Source organism: Falco rusticolus, chromosome 5, assembly GCF_015220075.1.
Source record: "Falco rusticolus isolate bFalRus1 chromosome 5, bFalRus1.pri, whole genome shotgun sequence".
In the NCBI taxonomy this organism is placed as follows: Eukaryota; Metazoa; Chordata; class Aves; order Falconiformes; family Falconidae; genus Falco; species Falco rusticolus.
In genome coordinates this window covers 88,413,564-88,432,635 of record NC_051191.1, presented here as the reverse complement: position 1 = coordinate 88,432,635, position 19,072 = coordinate 88,413,564, and the positions used below count along the sequence as shown (strand labels likewise).

Genomic DNA, 19,072 nt, shown 5'->3' with positions numbered 1-19,072 from the left:
AGAAATGGCTCCCAGTGCAAGAGCCTAGCCTGCTGCATTGGAGGGGGCCACCCCCTGCCCCTGCGCATGCTACTTCTCCAGTGGCTAAGAGGAATCTCCGTGTTTTTTTCTGGGAAGGAGCCAGCAGAGACCAGAGAAGCTCGGATAGCTCGCTAGAGTAGATGTTTCTGTTTCTAGGGAACAGAAAGACCAGCAGAGTTGCATGGGGAATGGAGAAGTGTCCTCAACAGATAAGTACTGCTGGTGTTTCCTTATTTACTAGAATGTCTTCTCTTGGCCAGGTATGCCAACCTCTCCCCATCCCCACACTCACATATGCTGCGGAGCATTGCTGTAGGAACCATGTTCTAGCTTCTGCCACTTGCCAAGGTGGGCAGCTGATCTGTGAAGCAGGTCACAGTACTTGGGAGGCAGCAGCTGAGTGGTGAGCATGACAAAGGCATTGATCCACACCATGATGAGGTGCTCACACGACCAGCGCATGTCGTAGTACTGGGTGCTCTGCAAAGAGACCAGACAAGAACTTGGCACCACTGTCATAAAACAGAGGAAGGAATGACAAGGGACGTACTGCATGTGCATCCAGCAGACCCACACCACATGTTACAGGCATGCGCTTTTGGACCGGTGGTTTCGGAGGGTTACAGCTTAGGAAACACTCAAGACTCCCTTCTCCTTGACCTGAAGGAGAAAGGGCAGGGGATGATGCTGCAGCTGGTGCCTCTCCTCCTCCAGCAGCAGATACCTAGGGGGTTTGCTTGCCACAGAACTGTCCCAGGAGCACCAATTGCACCAAGACTGCTACGTGGATTTAGAGCCCTGCCCACTTCACTACACCAACTGGAGCTCGTTCAAGTTAGAAAAATGACAGATTAAAAATACAACCCTCACAATGACAAAAGGTTCTCGAATTTAGCTTGCCAAGCATCCTAGTTGGCTCTTTTTTCTAGCAGGCTGACCACCAAAGCCTCTGATCCAAGCACTTGAAAGCCAGGATGTTGGATCTGAGACGGGTAACAACAGGTTCCCTTTTCTAGGAAGAACACAGCTATCATCTGCCTAGGACAGGGGGTGGGAGAAGGGGAGTTAGTAAGTGGGGTGATGGGACTAGAGGTGCATCACATTTATGGCAATACCTATCCGCCAACCAGGAGCAGTACTAGTGCACTCCGGATGCAGCCATGCTCCGCTATCCAGGCTGCCAAAGGGGAGACAGAGAAAAGGGGAATTAACCAGGAATCTGGCCTGGCAGCAATTCACACAACATTCAGAAGGAGACGGCGGGCAGGGGCGCGGAGAGAGCCAGAGAAGAACTACCTTCACAAAACACAGTGGCAGGAACGCCACGTAGTAGGCACTGAAGAGGGAGTTGAAGAGAACTTCCTTGATCCTGCGGTTGAAGTCTGCTTTTAGGCACTCCACCTCATTGCGGATGAGATCTGGGGAAAGGGGGCAGCTGTGGGTGGGGATAGACGTAGGATTATTGAACTGTTCTCTCAGGGATTCCCACAGAAGCGAGAGGAAATCTTTGGGTTTGACCAGGCTGCTGACAGCTGAAGCCCCATCATCCACCATCTGGTCCTGTACCAAGTAACCACAGTCTGCAGGCAGGGGCTGTGCTCTGCTGTCCTGGTGGAAGCAGCACAGAGGAACGTAGACACCAAACCTGCAGAGAAAGAAAGCAAAAAAAAGGGCTGAAATGACAGCCATTCCAACACGAAGCAGGGGGCACCTTCTCAACAGATACTGGCCTTTATGAGAGAGACACCACAGAGGAACCCTCATTCCAGAAGTCAGTAGCCAACTCTTCTCCCCCATAAAAGCCCAGAGGCTGCAGCTTCAACAGCTGTGCAGAGAAGCTTCTTTAAATCTCATTTATGGAACCAATGATCCCAGTCTTCAGTCGCAGTAAAGGCCCCTCATGCAAACAGCATGCTGAGGCAATGTGCTTCACCAGCTCAGCACCACCTCCTTGCATCATACCCTGGCCACTCCTACTTCCCCTTTAATCATAAAACGAGGGCACCGATTACAGCCAACAGCTCTGCTTCCCATGGTGGTTCATGCCGCCCCCAAGCAGCTATGCTCCCCGTACACCTATGTATGCAGGTACAAGGTGGTGTCACTCACGGGTAGCCCAGGAAGAGGAGGTTGAGCACTGAATGGCTGCGGAAGAGGTTGACCAAAGTCCAGCAGAGCACCCATCCGCAGAGGGTGAGCAGCACCAGGCGCACCATGTAGTGAATCACTGATGTCGCACCCACCTGAGAGGCCTGCAAATGGGGAGGAAACATTCAGCTGCTCTGCAATGCTAGTGCTAGAACGTGCCTGCGGAGGAGGAGGAGCAGGGAGAGGGAAGGCACAGCTGCCCACTTCCAGATGCAGCAGACTTTCTTACAAAGGTGAATGCCTTTGATTTTATTCGTGACTGATAGAATCTGAAAGATTCAAATAAGCACAAGTTGTAGGGCATGACTAAAATAGGGCCTTTTGAAAAAAAAAAAAAAGCAGAGCTGCAAAATAGAAAATATTTTTGCTCAGGTCCCTTATTGCTCTGATGATAGTCCAGGATAGCCTGAAACACGCTTCCTCTTGCTCTCTCCTATAGAAGGATCAAGTCTCAGCATTTATTTTCCTAAAGAACTGGAATGTCACAGTTCTCAGCTAAGGGAAGAGAAGATGGTGCACCATAGCAATCCCAAAACTAGATTTCCACCGCTCATCTCTACTGGATGTACAGGCTGCAGTCTAGTAAGGAGGCACCGCCTTCAAAAGGGCAGCAAGAAAGCTTGTTCCAGTCTCCAGAGGGGAGAAGGCAACTGAACTATGAAAAGATTCTTAGGGGTTAGAGCCAATAAATGGGACGTGCAAGAACTTGCATGGAAGGTTTCAATGCAGAAATTTCAGTCTATGGGAAGTTTTATGGAGAATGTGAACATAAATGAAAATGGCAGGAATCACAGATGAAAAAAGAACTTCAGAGATCCCATCTGGTCCATCTATTCACAGGATAGAACTGTTCATTTATTTTATTTTATTTATTTTTACACTTATCGCTTAGTTGCTTGGCCTGGAGTTGTTAACCATTTCAGTGGACAGACCTTCCATTTTCCTTAAAATGAGCTTCCTCAAACATACATCTGGCCTGGTTCTGCTCTCACAAACAGGGAGAGTCCCAGAATCTGACGTGACACAACCAGAGTCTCAGAGTTATTCAGTAACCAGGACTGGAAAAGCAGTTCTACCAGCTATTCCTATTTCACTTTAGTGTACTCAGACATCCTCCTGCTGACCTTTCCCCTCTTGTCTCCTGTTCATTCATCCAGTCTTGGCTAACCTCCCTATCTGCCTTTCTGCTATCAAACTTGCAGTTCTCTCAGCCATTTCTCTGGCACGAGATAGAGATAGTGACACACCATATTGCACTGGCAGGGATAAAGAAGCAAGTGGGGCCATTTAATCTCCTCATAGCTGCAGAGGCAGCAGAGCTACCCAATACTGCAGGACACGAATGGGCTCAAGGAGAAAACTCCAAGGCAGATGGGCATCCCCAAAATCTTAGTCCTTCACACCCAGGCTTGTTCTGGGGGAAGAAACCCTCCAGCTATCCAGCTTGCAGAACTTTCTCAGGCCACGGATGGTGATGCTCTGCAATCCGTGCTATGGGCAGGAGAGGGAACAGTGGGAATGTTACCTCAGAGATGAGGGCCCACACCAGCCTCCGCGCCAGCATCACTGTGATGAACGCCGCCAGGTGGTAGTCAATGAGGTGAAAATTCTGAAGGAGGAAAGAAAAACGGTCTTCACCAGGGAAAGGGACTCTGAAACCACCCAGCTGGGGTGGGACTAGAAAGCTGGCTGCTGAGAGTGCATTAGGACCTTGTGTAAGCATTCCCCAAAGCTCTCTTATCCTGGAGGAGGGGTAAACATCAGTAACACAGGAATGTCTCCAGAAGCAAGATCTTCCCCACGTGGAGGTTCTTTACCATGAAGAGATTTCCACTCAAAACAAAACAAACCCACCCTTCAGGCAGGTATTTTGGGGGTCAAAGGGATATCTAGGACCAGGATATCCTACTACGGAGAACAGCTTGCAAGTTCTCCTGGGAAAAGCCACTGAGCAACCAGAGCAAGGGCAGCCAAAATGGAGTCCAGAGTGAGCCCACCAGTTCATTTTAGCTCTTGGTCTCAGAGATGGTCTGTAGCGACCAGTGCTCCCTGTTAATCAAGTTGATCTGAGAAACGTCAACTTCACAGGCCATAAATCTGTATTAGAAGTTTAATGTTGGCTCTGGCAGCATCAAGTCAGATACAGCTCTTGGACCCCTTATGATTTTTCAGTGAAGCCACTGAATGTGTTCGGGCTAGAGCAGCTCGCAGACACTGAATACTGCTGTTTGGGACTTCAGGGACATTTTGGGTAAAGAAGAATTCTTGACATCTGATGGGAACAAACAAATAACTATTAAAACCTTCCAGGTAGGGAGCCTAAAACAGAATGTTTTTTCTTCAAAGCAAGCTGTGTCCAGCATCACGTAGCTGAACTGGAACCTGGTAACTGGAACACCAGCACCGCCTGTCGGTGCAGCTAACTAAGGAACCGCCCCAGGCTTCCAAGCAGCACGGACACAGCATGAAGTGAAGGACCCCCTCAGAAGCTAGCTTCACTCAGATGAGTTTGCTGACTCAGGTCACTGCCAGGTTGCGCAGCTTATTGGGGCAGGAAGAAGACTGAAACTGAGGAGACTGGGAGCTTTACATAAGCTGAGGAGCTGACCCCCTCCCCAACCCCTGGGCTGCTGACCTGCTGTGAGATGCTAATGAAAACTTGCATCATCTCCCTTCTCTCGGCTCCGTTGTTTCCACTGGGAAAGGGCACCCACAGCAGGAGAGAGCAGACTCCTGGAGTCTCAACTCCATTTCAAACCCTAGGGGCTAGCACAAAAAATTTCCACTGAAGGAATCCTGCTGACATCCCTCTCCCACCTTTTACATATTTTCTCCCCTGTAAAAATGGGGGTGACATGGCCCTGACTGATGGGGGTGCATGTGAACTTCCCTTCACGCCCTTAATGTCAAATGCCTTGTGATTCCTGGACTGAAGCAGCATGAAAAGCAGCTGTGTAATGAAAAAGCATGAGGGATGGCATTCGCCGGGAACTCACCAGTGAGGTGCAGGAAGCAGGGTGATTGTATGGGTACCACCAGACAGTCTTGTAGATGTTGATGTACTGAATGAAGAGGGCTACCAGTAGGTAGATGAAGAACAGGAATTCAAAGAGAAGGCTCCCATCCAACGGCAGTTCAGGTATCCGACAGTGACGTACAGGCTCCGGAGTAATCAGCGCTGTGATCGGAGGCGCGGAGAGGCTGATGGCACTACCATTCCTGAAGCAGACAGGTATCACTCACTTGGTAAACATTCTACATCATCTCTATCATTTTCCAGGACAGCGAGTGCTTGAGGTTGTGAATTTGGGACTGGGCATTGCTAGAGGAGAGATGGCAGCAGTCTTGCATTCACGTTTCTGGCACAAGACTGGTGGTGAGCTTCATAGGCTTCTTAGCTCAGACAAAACCCTCACCCAGCATTTTCTCTAGACAACAGACCGGTCTGCTAGAGGTGCTGTGATGCGTCCAGCAATATTTCAGTAAACTTGTAGATGGAGGAACAGAGGTACAGAGTGAGGGAGCAACTCCAAGCAAAAATCAATGAGGGACTCTGTGCCAGACCAAGAGCTTAATGTTGGCTCCTGCCACCCATCACTAGGACATTACAGTGGCGCCCAGCCTCCTCCAGTACTGCAAAGTGTCCGTTGTCTTTCTGACCACAGTTCCTCTCGTAAAAAGAGGGGTAACTAAAAACGGAACAGAGGAGTTCAGCCACTTCCTAGAGGCTGCCCTCCCAAGTGTTTTCACCCTTCCTTCTTTCCTAGCCTTCAGAAGAGGCTAGGACAACTAAAAGCTCCAGCAGACTGAACTGATGGAGGAAGTTCAGGCATAAACTATGCTGTGTCTGACTGAAACCAGGATTAAGCGACACTTCCCCAGGACCCTGGGGCACTGACTCCGTGGTCTCAATAGTGACTTTTTCCTCAAGAATCTAAAACTGTGCCATCCATCCATCCGTCCCAGGCAGAGAAATCTTCAAAGGCCAAAGCTAAATGGCTTGGATCTCTCTACTCTGTAAGAATGCACGTATACCAAGTAGATGAGGGCCTCAACATGCAGCAAATAACTTCTCTAGTCTGCTAACTCCTGTGTGAACAGAAGTAATGCTGGGCCCTTTTAGTCTTTATGTGAAATGTGGAGATCTGTATGTCACCACGTGTTCCTTTTTCAGCCCCCAGCTTCCCCAGAAAACGGGGATGAGCTTTGACAACTGTGAGGATTAGTTTCATCTGCAGCCAGCAGGGCTTAAGCAGAATATAGGCATCCTCCTGCCCTGCCCTTCTACCACGCAGGAGGGGGACTCACAGCTGAGCTCCGACATGTCACACTAACTCCCTGCGGCACTGCAGGCAAGCGAACAAGAGACAAGGACTCATCATTTGCTAGGACTCACTGCTCTGGGAACTGCTGCAGAGAAAGACAAACGGAGCACTGTGCAATTTCCATCCCTGGCTGTTGTGGCGGCGGTGAAGGGTGGCTAAGACCACTTCCACAGTCCTCCCCATGGGGCTGATCTTAACGCATGAAGCCAAGAGAGGGGCCGCAGAGGTAAGCATGCGCCACAGCAGAGCTGAGAAGAGAAGCTGGAAGAGGTTTGTCATGCAGGGCATGTTCCCCCTGGCATGGGCCATCTCTTAATACTACAGCAGAGGGCTCGAGGTTCCCATCTCCCAGTTCCTTGCTTTAACCACAAAGCTGCACTCCTGCCCGGAGTTCAGAGTGGATCAAGGCTCCCAGCTTTCAGCGCTATCCCAGCCACGGGTGTCTCAACAAACCTGCTGTTGTCCTTACCTGTTTCTCAAACCGGTACCGTTTCCGCAGCTCCCACCAACCAGCGTCTGGAGAGAAGGCAAAGCTGAACGGCTTAGCTGCTGCCGGCTGGGTCCCCTCCTTCCACCGGGCATGACCAGGAACCAATCCACTTCCAGTGCCTCCAGCAGGCTGTGCCCCAAGATGCAGAAAATGATCCCGAAGCCTTCCCAGGTCTGCAAAGGAGGCAGGAACATCACTTAAGCTGCAAACTGCTGGTCACCTAGTTCACACCCCAGCCAAGTAAGTTCATGCAAAAGGAAGCCACTCTCATACACTCTGAGCCCTGTGGGACACCCATCACCACCCTAAAACACTGTGCCATTTCAATGACACCGGATCAGTGTCTGCTTGCATACACAGCACAGACACCACTGACACTGTGTCTTTAAAAAGTTGCTGTTTAAATTAGCCATCAGTGACTGCTACCACTTCCTGTTGGCTGGAAAGTGCCACCGAGCATCTCCAGTGCTGGAGACCACAAAACTGTGTGCCTCATTTCAAAAGCAAGCCTGGGAAAAGCCCCCTCCCTGTTCTGCTGCAAGAAGCTACTAGAGATTCGCAGGGTTTTTTAACGACCCAACACATCACTTGACAGGGTCTGATGCTGGTAGGTTATTTGGACCTGCCTCTGCCAGAGCTCTGAACAGACAGACTGGTCTCCATGAAGTTAATTGCATGGTTCAGCTCCCTTCCCGTGCCAAGAAATCCCAACTGACACGACAGCAGGAGGTCCATTTTAAAGTGGTTCTAGTTAGCAGAGTAGTGCTGCAAAACACACATGCTGGGGCACATCCAAAGAAGAGCAACAAAGCTGGAGAAGGGTCCAGAGAGCAAGTCCTATGAGGAGCAGCTGAGGGAACTGGGGGTGTTTAGCCTGGACAAAAGGAGGCTCCAGGGAGACCTTACTGCTCTCTACAACTACCTGAAAGGAGGCTGTCTCTTCTGCCAAGTAACAAGCAACAGGACAAAAGGAAATGGCCTCAGGTGGTGCCAGGGGAGGTTTAGATTGGGTATTAGGAAAAAATTTTTCACTGAAAGGGACGGGAACAGCCTGCCCAGGGAAGTGGTTGAGTCACCGTCCCTGGAGGTATTCAAAAGACTGTAGACGTGGCGCTTCGGGACATGGTGTAGTGGTGGACTTGGCAGTGCAAGATTTACAGTCAGACTCGATGATCTTAAAGGTCTTTTCCAACCTAAATGATTCTATGTACACAAGTACTTCAAAGGCACATATAAGCAATCACGTATCCCAGCCCTCAAAAATATTAATAATAATTAAAACCTGAATCTATAAATATTTCTTTATTTTAAATGACACATTTTAAACCAATCAGCTCCTTAAAATGACCTACTATGAGACAGGCTGGGCAACTCAGAGTATCAGTAACAAAGGTAGATTCTCTGGCACAGACTTTTATCACTCCCCATATGATTTTGCTTTTCTTTCACTGGTCTCCCACATAACACTGCAAGGATTTCGGCAGTCAGGTACGTTTCTGATGGCTAGCAGACATAAAAGAGCAAGGTGTTGAGTTGGAGTGTGAATCTGGAAGTCATTCCAAGCGCACATGCTGTACAGAACCAAGACAGTGAGAGGGCATCTTGCTACAAGGACTCTGGTGTATCTGCATGTCTGGAGACTAATCAGATGCCTTTTCAGCAAAATACCATAGCCAAAACCAACCCAGGGTCCAAAAAACACCTCCACCTTCTGGGAAACTCTGGATCTAGCTTTGAAATTTACAGATGGAACCTATTGTCTATTTACAATTCAGTTATCACCTCCTTTAAAATCCTGAGAAATCACAGCTGGTAGAAATGCCAGGAAGTTTGTTCATGAGTCACATCACTGTCACCATGAACACAGCATGCAGAACTATTCTAAAAAAACCCTCAAAGAATCATCCTTTGTATTAAAATTTCCCATCCTTCATCTATATTCCAATAACCAACTCTCAAAATTTCAACAAAAATCAGGATGCTTCAAAAGGGAAATGCTCTCTACATACCCACATGAAGGTCACTAGCACAAAAAAGAAAAAAAAAGTAAAGCAGAGATCCTGGAGAGTAAAAAAGGGAAGGGAAGGGGAAAAAAAAAAAAAAAAAAAAAGAGTTGTGAAATTGCATGAAAGGAGAGAGCAAACACTGGGCAATTTGGGCTTGGAGGAAAATAATGTGCTTTGGCAGACTTCAAAATTCTCATTATAATTCTAACACCACCACAACAGAAAACTGAAGCCTTCCTTACCTTTCTAGTCAAGGCTCTAAAGCTTTCAGAGAACTTTCTCTGGGATGTTCTAGAGTTTTATTTGGGAATATTTATATTTCAAGAATTAAACAGAAGAAAATTCTCCTGAATGCACAAGATGAGCAGGGGCAGCAACAGACAATGCAGAATTCACTTAGGGCATCCAGACACTTCACATAAGCAGCTAAGGTGAAAAAAAATATGAGAAAAACCTCTGAAAGGAGCAACTTTGAAAGCTATTTTAAGCCAAATTAAACTATTACAGGGACTGTGGAAGCTAAAACAATTGTTCTGATTCAACCTACAGGATGTTTGTGATAACGGATGCAATATGTTGGTGGTCTAATTAGCAGTATTAACAGTGGAAGGTACTTTATGCCACAGTCAGTAATTCATGTAAATAATTTAACAGCTTTCATTAGTATTATCCCATTAGTATGCTTCGCATGCTCGCTAATATAGACACTTGGACACTGAGTAATTGCATTTCCACCCTCTGGTTTTGCAAACCAGTAAAATGCAGGTTTCTACCAGTACAAAAGAATGCCTGTGGAAAGCAACCCTCCTTAATGTCAGCGCACCGTATTTTAAACGCACTTGAATAAGCCCTTTCACAGCGATCCATGAATGTATAGACCGGGCAGTTCCTCAAGCCAAAAGCTTTAAATAAAACTTTATGTCACTGGAGTCTGATCAAATTAGGCAGGTGTCTGTTAGAGCAAAATCTGCCTAAGAACCCTTCCTTTTTTGTTGTTGTTTGCTTTTGTTTTATAAAACTAGCCACGCAAAACTGAAGCTCCCCCGATAAAGTTAAACAAAGCAGTGAGATTACAGATCAGTTTGACTAAGTCTGCTTTTTTTGGCTTTGAACCAATCAACAGCCCTCCTTTTTGAGACAGACAGACACGGGAAAAAGCTTTTTTATAGTTTTCAATTAATAAAGGCATGACTCAACTGTGAAAAATATGCTAACAAGAAAAAAAAGTGCCCATGACCCTTCACTCCAACAGGTAAGATTCCTGTGTGCATCCAAGTCATATTAAGTATTAATAACGAGCCCACGGAGCGAGCTGGGAGTCTACCAGGCTCCTTTCTCTATTTGCAGAGTCCCCACCCCATCGGCAATCTTATTTTATACAGAGTCACAGGCACAGAAAGTGAGTAATGGAAGATAAAAGCTTTTCCTGACAAGACTCTTCAGTCCATTAATATGAGTCCACATTGTTATTCCCAGTTCACCTGTATTTTCCATCAAAAGTAAGTCACATATTTGTATTCCCTTCATCCTCAACATCCCCAAAACAGAAACCGCCTGGCTTCCAAGATCTCCTCTCTCAGGCAGACGTGGGCATCGTAAAAACACGCAAGGGAATGGATATGGGTACAGACAGCTCTTGGGTGCTAGAGAGGGACCACACTCTTCCTCTGGGACAGAGACAAAACCTTCAGCTTTACAGCCTACATGGTCACAAAAAGATCCAGGACTGTAAGGGATCAGACCTTCTGATTTCCAATTCTTGCTTTTAGGACTTCAGAAAGCATTTGGTATTTTGTTTCTCTGCACCAACACTCCTCCTCCCTATCAGCTCCCCAGCTCTCCTGACTGAGGCAGGACCAAGCCGGCAAGAACCACAGCTGTGAGCAAGGCTTTAGTGATGGGCAGCTAGGCAGCCAAACCATCCGCCAGCTGAGAGGTGAAGCAGCATGCAGCCCTGTCCTGCTCCCCAGGGACCATCACTCAGAATCATGTTCCTGCATCAGCAGCTGCCCAAACAACTCTCAGAAGAGACAAACCAGGACAGTCAGTGACTCATCAGAATGAAAAGTCTGCCTGGTTCCCCATCTCTTTGCTGGAAATGCTACAATGCTCAGCCAGTTATTTTGATGGCATTACAGTTTTGTTTTTTTTATTTGGAGAAAACTCCGAGCCTCCAGTCCTCTTGGGAAGCTCACTGCACTGAGGCATGAGAACTCTGAGAGCTTGGAAAACATTCAAGAGGCTCTCCTTCGCTCCACAAGTCCTACAACCGGCTACTCTTAAGAGCAGAAAGGGAAATGTGGCCATCCCCACTTGCAGCAACATGGGCTGAGAAGACCACAAGTCTCTCACTGCAACTCTACATCTTGATCAAAGCAGCCGCCTTCCTGCTGAGTAAGCATGCGACGTCTTGGGGTGAAGCAACACGCCTCTGTGGCCATTAGCAAAGGAGTTCTGCCTGCCTCCTCCTCAGCAACACAAAAGCTCTCAGCATCGTCTGGCTTGCTAGCAAGACTTTCCATTCGAGGTGACTGTGCTTTATGGCTACGCAGGATGGAAACACACCTGCCACCCCCGTGACACAACTGCAAAGCGCTGACATGAAGCACAGGGTACTACCAGCGCTGAGAAAACACCATCGACATTTCCAGCCCCTCTGGGTACTAGTGGTAACACCCCGAACCATCGCTAGCATCAAGCGTGGGACAAAAGGATGAAGGAACTGGGAATGGCGCAGGGAAAATGCAAGCCAAGGAGCACGGAAGCAGCAGTGCCAGAAGCAGTCCCGCAGCGCCACGGGAAACCACACTGCCCATCTCCAGAGCGCTCCTACATCCAGGCATCTGGGAATTCCTCCTCCCACTGCAGCAGCAACCTGTCCCCCTGCTGTCAGGAGCGTTGGCTTCTAGGTCATCTTCCTTCAAAAAGGAACATATATCCTGGAACTGGACTGTCTGGATAAGCTCCAAGGCACGAGCTCCCAGACCACAAAGGCCAGGGTCCATTTAAGACCTGGACAGTTTCCCCTGGCCTGAGTGAAAGGTTCTGTCCCCAGGGCTGCCAGGGCACAGCAAGCACCTGCACAGCTTCTGTTACCACCCCACAGGTGACAACAACTCACTGTGTCCCAGACAGTGGTTTATTTATAAAACTTTGTTTGCAAGGCTGCGAAAGACAGTTACTAGCCCCTGGTGAAATCGTAAGGATGGGAGGAGGAAAAGAGTAGGATTCTCTAACCTTTAGAAATAAATATATGCTGTAACAGTTGAGACTTTCAGCTGGCAGACAAACAGCTCTTTCTCCTCTTCCTCCCTCCGTCCCCCATCAGTCTCTGAAAGCGAAACAAGCTATGTAAAAAGGTCTCTCGGTTACTAATGTCCTCACTTCAAGCCACTGTAGCCAACCTAATCTCAAACTCTTATTTCTCCAGCAGTCCTAATCATAATTCACAAATTATCAGCAAATCCACCTTATAGTCAAGTTTTCTTTTCAACTGCTGTGACTCCCAGTTACTATGGCTTATTTTTTTTTTCCTTTTAGTGTGAGACCTATTTATTTATTTAAGTAAAAACATTTGGACAGCTGGAAAAACTGAACCACAAAGCTGGTAACCCATTCACCCGACATCATCATCATCATCATAATAATATGTATAAAAAAAAAACCACAATCCAAAACATCAAGAAGAGAGCCTAGAAAAGCGATGGCTGCACCCGTGCCTGGGTGATGAGGCCACCTTATCAGCACCCTCACATCTGCCACACCGAGAGCCGACAAGCTGCAGAAGTTCTGTGGAAGCCCTGACTTGGTTGGGGAATCAAAAGAGCGTTTAGTTGTTGCGAGGGAGGAAACAACCAACAGGTTATCAGCTGGAAAGCTAAATATTTGGCTTGCACAGAGCTCCCCCAGCACTAAAGTCAACACAACCTTTCAACTCAGGCTGGCTCCACAGGCGCACACCCGCCACCTGGCCCAGCACTTGGCCCCAGCCCCGCGCCGGCAGGCAAAGCTGCTTAGGAGGGAGGTCTCCCAAGTCAGCACGTTTTCCAAGTCCTCATGCCGTACGGAGCGACAGATCAAGAAGGAGATTCAGCATGGAGAGAGCCAGAAACCCCCCTGAAGCACAGCCCAGGGTCAGGCGAAAAGGCCAAGAGCCAGGTGGTGAATCACCACTGTCAGGTGATGCACCAGCGAGATTAATTTTTGCTCAGTGACTAAGAACCAAGAACCTCCTCTGTAATAACGAAACCAACCCAGGAACACCAGCTCAGCGTAGGCTTTTCTGCTACAGCACAGCTCCGGCTGAAGAGGCTCCATCTATCAGTCCTTGACACACATGCCAAATCAAAGGGTGAAAGTAGCAAGAAACAGGCAAGAATTCAGGAACGGCATCTACATCCTATGACTCGGGCATCTTCAGTGAGGAAGGCTAAAACTAAGCAGACAGATAAGTGGGGAAAATCAAAGTTCTAGCTAAAGACAAGGTGAAGGCAGCACTTGCCATCTGTAGCTGCCACAGTACTTCAAATACCCACAGACAAAAATGGGAGCAGGAGAGAAAACTTTTCCAGGAAAAGCCTCTCCGGGTTGAAGTGCAATAAGCTCAACTCAGCTCATTTTGCAGATGTGCTCTTTAAAGACGGGGCACAGACTTAAGTTCTTAATATCAAGAAGATTATCCAATAGACTGAAAAAGTAATTTTTAAAAATGGAGAGGGATTTCCAAACCAAATCCTACACATTCCTTAAAAATCCCCTCAAAGACCTTACTTCAGGGGGTGCGACGAAGAGATTTCCAGAGGTATGCAGGCGATGTGGTCCTCTTCAGAACACAGATGAGTTCAAGTCTTTGTGAATTGGAGGAAAGAAAATACACATACTAAGCGCTCTTAATGAACCTCTGGCGACTACAAGAACAAAGGCACAATTCCTGGACTACTAAATAATACCACATAACCATGTAATTACCTTTGCAACTAACTGCTGCGGGAGGTCAGAACAAACAGCTTAATAAGACTTTAATGAATGACTACAGTAATTTTATGAATGAATTGAAATTATGTTTAAAAAAAAAGATTAAAAAAAACCCAACCCACAACGTAAGATCCTCAGGGCTCAGCAGCTACAAGTGGCCGACACTCTCCCCCAAGACAACAGCGTCGCACAGTTTGCAATACAGTAACATTTTCTTTGGCTTCTTCCGATGTATACAGCGACACTCAGCCCAATACTGGATCTGGGAATAAAGAAAGCATTGGCTGGTCCTCGTGTGAGAACAAGACAGAGGTGCAAAGCTGAGCTTTTCCAGCAGCAGAGGGAAATGCAGGCCTGACCAGCTGGGTCATGCTCTATTTTGGTCCTACAGTTCCCATCCTGCTAAATCATGTGGGGGAAGGGACAGCGAGTCTGGCCTCATCCAGAGCAAGAGGCTCCAACTAAAGAGCTGGTGGGAATTCCCAAGCTTGACATCCAGTTCTCAAAGATGACCTCCGCTGTTGTTTGAAAGCTCGGGAGAGTTTCAGCTCCAGATCCAAACCAGGATTTGGGTATGTCACAACACAAAGTTTTAAGCTCCAACTCCACCTGCCTGTTACCGACAGAAACAAAAGTTCTGTTTAGAAGGGGCCTGTGGTTGGGAAGTAACACTCCATCACTAGGACAATGTGCATCAGCAGACACAACACTGGCAAAGCTACCGAAGCTGGCTGTTCAAACAGTTTGTCAACGTGCACTGCCAAGAACGTCTTGCACCAAAGCCCTTCAGTAAACACTGCGCACAGGCACGGCACTGCTAAAACACAGCCACTGATCGCCCTCCGTTACACCGTGCCGTGCGACTGCGAAAGGAAGGGAATTTTGGCTATGGCCACTGAAATTTTCTTTTCCAACTTATCAGGACAAATGCACAGCAAAATAGATCACCGCTGAGAGCAGCTGCGAGGTAGAAAAGATGCTCTTGCCTTAAGAGCCCATCTTGTAATTTTCAACCAAGCAAGCCACCAAAACACGTGTTCTGCTCCCAACTCCGAACACATACACATGCTCTAATGGCCTGAGTACAGGCCTGCAAGCCAGGAACTCTCGGGTTTTTTTAATCTCTCTTCAACTGACTTCCAGGGAAGTTTGTTACTGATTTTCCTGATTTAGACCTCAATTTCCTTATCCCAAACAGGATAAACTGTTTGGCAAGTGTTTCTCTTGCCAGGGGTCTCTGTACATAGTATTGAATATTTTTTACACTATTATTTTAGTGTTTTAGAGACTGCAATTATTTTAGTGCTTTTAAAACAAACAGAAGCAGCTTTCCCGCTGTTTTTGTTCCTCTGCCAATCCCTACGGTTAATTTAATGGAGATCAGCCATGATGAAAAATCATGGGGAGTCACTAGGTGTTTTCTGTTTTGTCCTCACATAGCTAAAAATAAGGCAGGCATCTGCCATCTGTAGCAATGAGTTTGAAAGCATGGAGTAGAACACAAGGAAGAAACACTTACTCAAGCCTTACCCCCAGGTCATTGCGCTGGGATTCGTATCGGAAGGTATCGGTGCGACTGTGATTTGCATACCCCTGACACCATGGAAAAGCAGAATTATTGCAGGGGACTCTAAATAAATTGTAATTTGCACAAACCATAAATTTGCATTAAAATATAAACCACATAGGAGAATACATCAATTCCCCTCTACTTGCCTCTTAAATAAGAGGTACAGGTAATCTGCAAGTTCCCCCGCGCAAAACGGTACGAGTCCTCAATTCAACTTGCATTATTCTGGCAGGTGGCACTCAGAACTTCACAGCACCATTTACAGAGCAACTAATCTAGCAGGTCAGGAAAATGCAGTAGGATACGTTAATCCCTGGTATAATTAATTATACCAAGACTAATTTAGCTGTCCAAACCTGCACACACGCTCCCTTATAAGCATGTCTGGGCCACACTGAGAATTTTGCTTTAACCCAACCATTTCAAACCCCCAGCATACATGGCTGCCGTTGCACCACGTTAGCTAGCCATCACGGCTTTTCTGACTCGCTTGCATAATACTCACTCCCATCTGAAGACTCCGTTTGCAACACGTTCAGCCCAAAAAGTAAAAAAAAAAAAAACAACTTAGAAATGACTCTCCACTGACTACACCCCACAAAGAATGGCAGGAAGTCTTTCAGGAGAATTTGTGATAGCTCATGAGTGATTTGGCCAAGTCATACAGCTAACAGAGATTTACCTCCAATTTTTAAAAATCCACCCTCTAAAAGCTGTACCGCTTATCCAATCGTGGTACGGTTAGAAATAAATGAACAAAAGTTCCCATCAGCACAAAAGACCTGCTGCAGCGAGGCGAACAAAGAGGAGAGAGCTAACTTCATGGCACCGTCCAATACCAGGGCAGGCCAAACTGCAGCCTGAGAGCGGATTAAGGAGATGGCAGAGGAGAAGGGATCACTGAAGGAAGAGGAACGTGGATGTCGCAATTTCCTCTCTTCCTTATGGTTTCTTGTGCATAGGTTAGCACCGCAGTACGGTCAAACTGCATCAGTTCTCCAACTGGGTGGCAGTGCAAGAAGGAAAATCGGGCCTCAAAAAGGAAAATACGTATAACAGAATATCACACTGCAAAATGAACTATGACAGAGCAGGTAATACTGAAGCCTAAAGATCCCAAGCATTTAAGCAGATTCTGCAAGCCAAATTCAACCCTCCTCTGTATTTCTCAGTCCATAAACAACGCAGGACATAAAATTTCACAATGGACAAACAAAAGAATGGTCGGAAATCAGTAATACTTTAAAGAATAAATGTTCTAATAGTAGAAAAATTCATCCAAACCTCCAACTGATTTTCAACAGTGCTAAAAACCACATACATCTTCCTATTGATAAAGTATCTCTTCTTTAAATCCAGAGCATGCATCCAGCCCCTCCAACTCAAGAGTTTTACATCCATAAACTAAAACTAAACCACACATTTGTAACTGCCAGAAGAAAACTTCTTTCCAGGATTTCATGATACTGAGGCACAGGGGGAGCACAGAGACTGAGAGGTAGGACCGTCTCAGAATCAGTACTATCTTGTTGCTTTACACCACATCCACCTTTAGGAGCTGGAACTCTACAGAGTCAGACCGAGTGACCCGACTGGCTTCTGAACTGTATGCTCATGGACATTGGAAGTCACCTTAACACACATTTGTAGCATATATATTCTTGCTGTATTCTCAAACATCCAAATTTGATGCCTGCAGAAGAAAAAAAATGTTAGTTTTTTATCCAGATAGCCAGGCTCCAGTTGCCCAAATTAACTTGCAATGCAGACACTTGCAGAGAAAGATTTATGTTCAGTGCTGCTCAATGTGAAAAAGAGCAGAAAGGTGTGGGGTTTCACCCCCCCCTTCAAATACTACATACATAGATTCTGTCTCTAAAATTTCAGACCAAAAAGCAGTGTCTGAAGAAAGCATAGACAAAAAAGTGATTAGGCCTGTCTGCTTTTGAGTAATACATAACAACATAACTGTATTGGCGATGTTACATCAGCACAAATATTGCTCATACAGGCAGGCTGCTATGATGAGAATAGCTTTATCTCCTTAGCTACAACAGGATGCCATTAGCGTCTCTGTAAAAAGAATAATTCAGCAAGGTGCTAACCTGTACATTACAAGAAGTTTTCAAAAGAATTTACCTTCTTACAAGCAGAATAAAAATGTACTCTGCAAAAGTAGGAAGCGAAATGTTTATCCCCATTTTACAGTCAGAAAGACTTTTAAAAAAATAAAGTAAAAAATAAAAATGAAACGCCTACCTTTTTGAAATTATCAACGATTTCAGATGCTCAGGTTGAGACAATACAGATACCCCCATCAGCAGGAGTGTGGACAGCCAGACCTTCTGAAAATCAGGTCTCAAATGCCTGCAAGTCACTAGGTCAGCCACGAGATAGCCAAGGAGACACGCAGATATTCCACAGTCTTGGGATGAGGAGTGTGCATCACGGTGGGCACAGGTAACTGTGTCACTGATACTACCTGAGCTCTTCTGTCATTTCAAATAAGTGAAACCTGGACAGCATTCCCACCCTCCGTGCTGGTTTGCGCTGCAAAACCCAAGTCAGAGATGCTCAAGAACAGAAACAAGAAGCAGCTGCATCTACACCTGAAGAACTTCCAGTCCGACAAGGGACTACAAGGCATGTGAAGTTTCAGCACAACTCCCAGAGAGGTCAGCATTGCCTGGCTACCACCTCCGCGCCAGCGGGCCCAGGATTTATCAGCAAAGCATCATCCGATCGCGATACCCAGCGCCTCGAGGAGCGGCTGGAAGGAGAAATGGGTGTGAGAAACAAAGCCACTGCCACCCCAGGAGTGCCAGGAGGTGAGCAAAGGGGCAGGCTCCGGGTTACAGGGCTGGTGCCCTGCTCTGCAGTCAGCACCCTGTGAAACTGGAGCCAAGCCATTCCAGTCCTGTCCCTGTACTGCTGCATCCCCCTCAGAAAACATCCTCTGAGCACAGTGAGTTAACAGACCTGAGTCGGTTACAAAAGCGACGACGCGTCATGTCCAAGAACTTTGTGACCGACCACTTTGTGACACAGACATCTCCTTCCTTCACTTACAGCCCCAAAAGATGCCAGTGACACGAGGGGCCTGTTACAAGGGAAAAGCATGCACGAGAGTGACCATCAACTGCAAAGCTGCTTCTTTTCCACTGCACGGTCATGTCAGAATGATGCTGGAGTAGCGAAGGAGCTACCTCACGTAATACGGAAAATTATCGGCCTGTGCTGCCCTGCGTAAGGCAGGGTGAGCGATACACTGCTTTTTAGTGGTACAAGAGGGAACAGCGACGTGCGCCCACATCCATTCTGGAAACGGTACCTGGTGGTGGGTGAGGTGTGCCCGGAGTTACAGAGCATTGCCTCATCTTCCACAGGCCGGTGGAAGGACGTTGTAGGACTGGTTACCGCGTTTGACAACCTCAAAGCGAACCCACCCGTGTCCCCAGCCCGACCTGCTCGCGTTTAACCCGCAGCCTTCCCCGCACGGCGGGCTCCGGGCAGCGCGCGGGGGCCCTGCGCCGCCCTG

General features: G+C 47.2%; 1 protein-coding gene across 4 annotated transcripts in view; it reads right to left on the bottom strand.

Moving 5' to 3' along the window:
* The window catches only part of TMEM39A (transmembrane protein 39A), a 28,874-nt gene that overhangs the window by 2,346 nt on the left and 7,456 nt on the right, over positions 1 to 19,072 (bottom strand). For 2 of the 4 annotated variants that reach the window (XM_037388011.1, XM_037388012.1), the window contains exons 2-7: positions 6,964 to 7,157; positions 5,166 to 5,388; positions 3,695 to 3,778; positions 2,131 to 2,273; positions 1,318 to 1,666; positions 314 to 501 (exon numbers count right to left, since the gene is read on the bottom strand). In XM_037388011.1, the coding sequence (XP_037243908.1) occupies positions 314 to 501; positions 1,318 to 1,666; positions 2,131 to 2,273; positions 3,695 to 3,778; positions 5,166 to 5,388; positions 6,964 to 7,157 (1,181 nt within the window). Of the gene's footprint in view, positions 1 to 313; positions 502 to 1,317; positions 1,667 to 2,130; positions 2,274 to 3,694; positions 3,779 to 5,165; positions 5,389 to 6,963; positions 7,158 to 8,356; positions 19,060 to 19,072 lie in introns of those variants that run through there. The other 2 variants (XM_037388014.1, XM_037388013.1) reach the window with 2 other exon arrangements.